Consider the following 5,102-nt stretch of genomic DNA (forward strand, 5'->3'; position numbering starts at 1 on the left):
TGCCCTCCCCGTCTAGCGCCTTGTCTGCCACTCCTGTCCCAGCCCCTTTACCTCTCTGCCAACCTCGGGGTCAGCATCCCACCTAAGAGTGTCACAGAGGAGGGACAAGGTCATCCAATCCGTCTGCCCGCTGGGCACAGGGCACCCTGTTGGTGCCACCTGAAGACAGACGACTGCCAAGGTGGGGCCTTTCCCTGTCAGCGTGGGTCCGGCTAGCAGGTGGCAGAGCAGCCCCTGCCACCTTCCCCGAGTCCCCCCGCCCTCCACCGGTCATCTCAGAGTGACCACCTAGGGAAAGGAGGTCCCATGAGCTAGAAAGTCCAGAGCACTCGCCCAAGCCTCCTTTGCAAACAGTCCGGAGAAGCTGGGAAAAGGAAGACGGAACATGCGCATCCGCTGGGCACCAACCCCGGCCCAGGCTCTTTCCTGCACGAGTCCCCGTCTCCCCGAGAACGGCCTCCCCTGCCCCCCAGGAAGCAGACTCGGAGCTTGCACAGCTTCCCCAGAGCCTCACCAACTAGGTGGTGGCTCTCTGTCCCCACGTACTACGCACAGGGTACCTGATCCTGAAGGCTGGGTGGTGCCCCAGGATAGTGCCCCACGTGTGAGCTGTGGCATCGGGCACACATTCCAGCTGTGTGACCTCGGGACAGTGACTGAGCCTCTCTGAGCCACCGCTGCCCCATCTTTAAAACTAAGGAAGTCCCTGGGTGAGGGACTCAGCCTGGGTACTCAGCACGAATGAGCTGGACTGTTCGATTACCTCCTGGGAGGAGGGATTTCCCCACCAAGGTTGCCATTTAGGTGCTTTGGCCTTACCTCACCTGGGCATTGCCCCTAACCCTTTCTCAGCCAACACAAGAAGGGCGGAGCCTCTGAAGGCACCCTGAGATCTGATTTGTTTTGCTTTTCCGAGGGAGCTGAAACCACACCACTCACCACCTCTCCTCGGGGTGAATTCCACCTGGGAAAAGACCACAGAGGCGCAGCAGTCCCTAAGGCTGCACCTCCCCTCCAGCTGTTCCCACCCCTCAGGGCTGCGCGACTTCCTCCTCCTGCAGGCTCTGCTCACCCCATCCCCTGCCTGGCCCACCGCCCCTGCCTCTTCTGCCAGCCCAAGACCACGGGCAGGGTGCTCTGCCCAGGGAGGGACCTGGGGCTCTCTGGGGACAGTCCCGAGCTGCATGACCCCAGCTGTGGTGTCCCCACCTTGCAGAGGAGGCTCTGTGGACGACTCGACTGGATGGGCGGGTCCGCCTGCGCGTGGACCGCGGCAGCACCCTGCGGCCCCCCCTACACCGTGCACCAGATGTTCTGCAGGACCCTGGACAAATACGGGGGCCTCTGCGCACTGAGCTACAAGCGCCAGGGCGTGTGGGAGCACATCTCCTACTCCCAGTACTACCTGCTGGCCCGCCAGGCCGCCAAGGGCTTCCTGAAGGTGAGGGCCCTTCCTGGGCCACCTGCCGGTCTGGGGCCTCACGGCCCCCTCCCAACCTCCCACCTGGCGACCCTGGCACCGAGGGCTTGGCGTTTGCTGCACCCTCCCCAGGTGCCAGGCACCTGATAGGAGCTTTCCATTTGGGGTCACCTCCAGGGGGGCCGGAAGCCGGCTGCTGAGCTGAGGGGCCGACTCCCCGGGAAGGCCCTGGGAGAGACAGCAGGGGCTGCTGAGTGACGATCCATGGGCCTTCTCCGCCTGGGTGGACCCTGGGAGGGGGGCGCTCCGCTTCCCCGCTGGCTGCTGACCTGGCCTGTCTTCCTCGTCTGGAGCTCGGCCTGGAGCGGGCCCACCGCGTGGCCATCCTCGGCTTCAACTCCCCCGAGTGGTTCTTCTCGGCAGTGGGCACCGTGTTTGCAGGGTGAGTGGCTGGGGTAGGGGCAGTCTCCAGGGAGCCGGGGGTGGAGAGAGGGTCACTGTCTCTTCTTAGAGGCCCCACCCACTCCCCAGCATCTTATCTCGTCCCTGGCCTCCTCCGCCGCGGGGCGGGGGCGGGGGCGGGGGCGGGGGCGGCTGTGCTGAGCCCCCGTGGGATCCCTGCGTGTCCGGCAGTGCGGGTTCTCTGGGGCTGGGGCTGAGCCGACGGGACGGCCGTCTGCTCCTGGACACGAAGGCCCGGTCTCCTGCAGTGGCGTTGTCACGGGCATCTACACAACCAGCTCCCCCGAGGCCTGCCAGTACATCGCCCACGAATGCCGCGCCAACGTCGTCGTGGTGGACTCGCAGAAGCAGCTGGAGAAGATCCCGCAGGTTTGGGCGAGGGCACGGGGAGTGGGCGTCAGGCAGGGCGTGCTCACGACCTCCACCCCGGAGAGGACCCTCCGCGCCCTCCGCAGCGGGCCCCGTACACGGGCCTGGAGCAGGGCAGGGCTGCGGCTTCTTACCCATTTCCCTGTCAGAACCTCGAGGCCCGAAAGCCCGGGGGACATGCCCCACGTCACCTATGAGTGCGTGACAAGGCCTGGGCCAGAGCTCCCAGCCCCACTGCTGCCTCCCGCACTTCCCTTTCAGGGCAGGGTGCCCGCCGTGGGGCTGGGGTCCTCTGCCGGGGACACAGTTGTGTGCACTGGGCGTGGCTCGGGGCCCTGGCACCTCGAGCCCTCAGTGTGACTCTGTGCGGGGGTGGGTCAGAGGCGGACCACCCCAGGCACGTGCAGCTCTTCCACGGAGCGAGGACACAGCAGGCGCTCGGACACCTCCTGAGCCGCTGGGTCTTTCTGGGGCTTGATGCTTCCTGACGCGAGGCGAACTGCCACCGGGGGCGCCTCTGAGCCCGCGCTGCCCACAGGCTCCGGGCCGCTGGCCAGCCCTGACCTGCGTCTGCTCCCTCCCGACGGCCTTCCACGGTTATTCCGGAAACCTTCTTCTCACGGGTGCTGTGCACCTGCTCGTTTTGCCTCCCCACCCCTCAGCACCGTGCCCCCAGCGCCAGAAACGGGGCAGGGCTGTGGAAAGCCCCCAGCGGGATTTGTCCTGTCCCTCGGGGAGACAGCTGCTCCCCACGGATGTTGATTTGATCTGTTACCAGAGAGCGGGGTCCTCTCCCAGCGTGTCGTCCGGGTTCTTGATGTCTCGAACAAAGAATTGAGCAAGACACCGAAACACAGTAGAAAAGAAAAGTTTTCTTAGAAGGGAAAGTCCACTTCCAGACGTGGACGTGGGCCTGAGCGAGAGAAGCCTGGCTCGAAGGCCTGGTGGCTGACAGGGCTCAGTGATTCCTCATTTTCTGCGCACGTTTGTCCCCAGAATTCAGTCTGTTATAACGATATTGATGAACTTCTGGGCATCATGTTATAATGATGCTGTAATGAGGCTCAGGTGAGTTGAAGGTCGTTAAGCTCTTCATTGCGCAGGGGCGAGTGAGTGGCTTAAACTGGTACCTAATTCTCTGCCTACTTGTTTCTTTGTGAGAGTAAAAAAAAAAAAAAATGCCTTCTGGCTTGCTTAATTGTGGGCGGATTAGGGAGCTCCCAGCCACACTGCTGCCCCCCTTCTGGGATAGGATGAGCTCAGTGTCTTTGCAGGCAGACCCGAAACCCCTTAACTAATTTTCCTGCCTAACTCTTTTCTAAGAACCATGAACCCCCTTATTATTACTGTGGATGTTGAGGGACAAGAGGTCTCTGCTTCCTGCTGAGCATGGCCGTTGTCCCTGCCGACAGGGGTTCCATGGAGCTCTTTCCCTTTCTGCCTCAGTCGGGGTGGGGTCTTGGGTTTCCTGCTGAAATGCCACCTCAGTCCCTAGACAAAGAAAAGATACAAACTGGTTATGTAAATCAAATATCTATTAGTTTCTATTATCGATTTGCCTCTTTAGCGAGTAAAGGGAAACAGTCGGTTAATATATTTCTTAAGGAGTGAAAAAGACCTTTGGCCTAAAGTTCCCTCCCCTCCCCTTGGACTCGAAGGGCCCCGGTCTGGCTTAACACCATTTCTGCTAACAATGGGCTGATGACTTTTATCAAGAGCCAGAGGATCTGAGTCACCAGTTTGGGGCAATTATCAGGATTTGAGGAAGAGGGCCTTTTTTCCAAAGAAAGAAGGGAAGAACAGTTAACTAAGTTTACTGAAAAGATTAACTCTGCGAGAGATGTCCCATTTCATTTCCTGCTAAAAGATTAAGAATTTTACAAGGAATGCCACCCCATTCCCCCCCGCCAACTGGCAACTGAAGAAACCGAGGCCCAGAGTTAGGAAACGTCCACGCTAGGTAATTACGCTAATTAAATTTGTGTTATGAAAGTTTCCGAACAAACGAAAATAGAGACACAGAATGGACCGCGATACAGCGATCGCCCAGGTTTAATGATCGCCCATGATTTTTCATCACGCTCATTCGTCGAGTCATCATTTTGCTGAAGTATTTGAAGGCAACCGTCTGACATCACCATTTCCATCCCCGGAAAATTGCGATATGCGCCTTGAAAAAACAGGACATTTTTCCTTAAATGATCACAGTGACTTGGTCGCATCCAACACGAGGAGAAGGCGTCTCACCCTCTGGGACCCACAGTGTCTCTCTTTATAGTCACCCACACGCTGCCTATGGCGGTGTCTCTCGAGTGTCTTAATTCAGAACAAAGCCCCAGCTTTTGATCCTCCAGCCACAGACCCGTGTGGTCCCCACCGGCAGCATCGGTGTCCCCAGGGAGCCTGTTAGAAAAGCAGACCCTCGGGCCCCAGACACGGGGCACCGAAAAGGAAGTGTGGGCCCCCACGCATTTAACATGCTCCCCCCGCCCGCCGGTGATTGTGACACAGGCTCAAGTGTGAGAACCTCCAGAAACTAGGTTCGGCCTCCCGAACAGCCTCCCACACCCAGGGTTTATCTGCCGGCTTCCTCTCGCTGCTGTGGTCCAGCCTGTTCCTCCAACCTCTGCACTTCTTGTTGTCAGCAGCTTCACATATTTCAAATGAAACATTTTGGGGGCAAAAGATCAATTGGGGAGCAAGGACACCCTGTAGGTGGCGCTGTTGACTTGCTATTGCATCTCCCTGGCATAACGCTGTCAGGGGGGCCACCTGTACTCATCATGCTGAAACTCATCAATGGGTTTAGGTGGCCGCGTGCTCATGCACCGTGACGTCCCCCATCAGCCCT

At 59.3% G+C, this 5,102-nt stretch overlaps 1 protein-coding gene and 1 long non-coding RNA gene across 2 annotated transcripts in view; one reads left to right on the forward strand and one right to left on the reverse strand.

Annotated features, from left to right (window-relative positions):
- ACSBG1 (acyl-CoA synthetase bubblegum family member 1) overlaps positions 1-5,102 on the forward strand; it is a 39,542-nt gene that overhangs the window by 19,221 nt on the left and 15,219 nt on the right. The window contains 4 exon segments of the mRNA XM_023520031.1: positions 1,217-1,269; positions 1,271-1,441; positions 1,774-1,862; positions 2,131-2,251. Of these exon segments, the coding sequence (XP_023375799.1) occupies positions 1,217-1,269; positions 1,271-1,441; positions 1,774-1,862; positions 2,131-2,251 (434 nt within the window).
- Positions 3,104-5,102, reverse strand: part of LOC111729083 — a 6,254-nt gene continuing 4,255 nt past the window's right edge. Inside the window, exon 2 of the long non-coding RNA XR_002776066.1 lies at positions 3,104-3,742. This is a non-coding gene — a long non-coding RNA (uncharacterized LOC111729083). The remainder of the gene's footprint in view (positions 3,743-5,102) is intronic.

The sequence above is a fragment of the Pteropus vampyrus genome, unplaced genomic scaffold (genome assembly GCF_000151845.1).
Source record: "Pteropus vampyrus isolate Shadow unplaced genomic scaffold, Pvam_2.0 Scaffold245, whole genome shotgun sequence".
Lineage (NCBI taxonomy): Eukaryota > Metazoa > Chordata > Mammalia > Chiroptera > Pteropodidae > Pteropus > Pteropus vampyrus.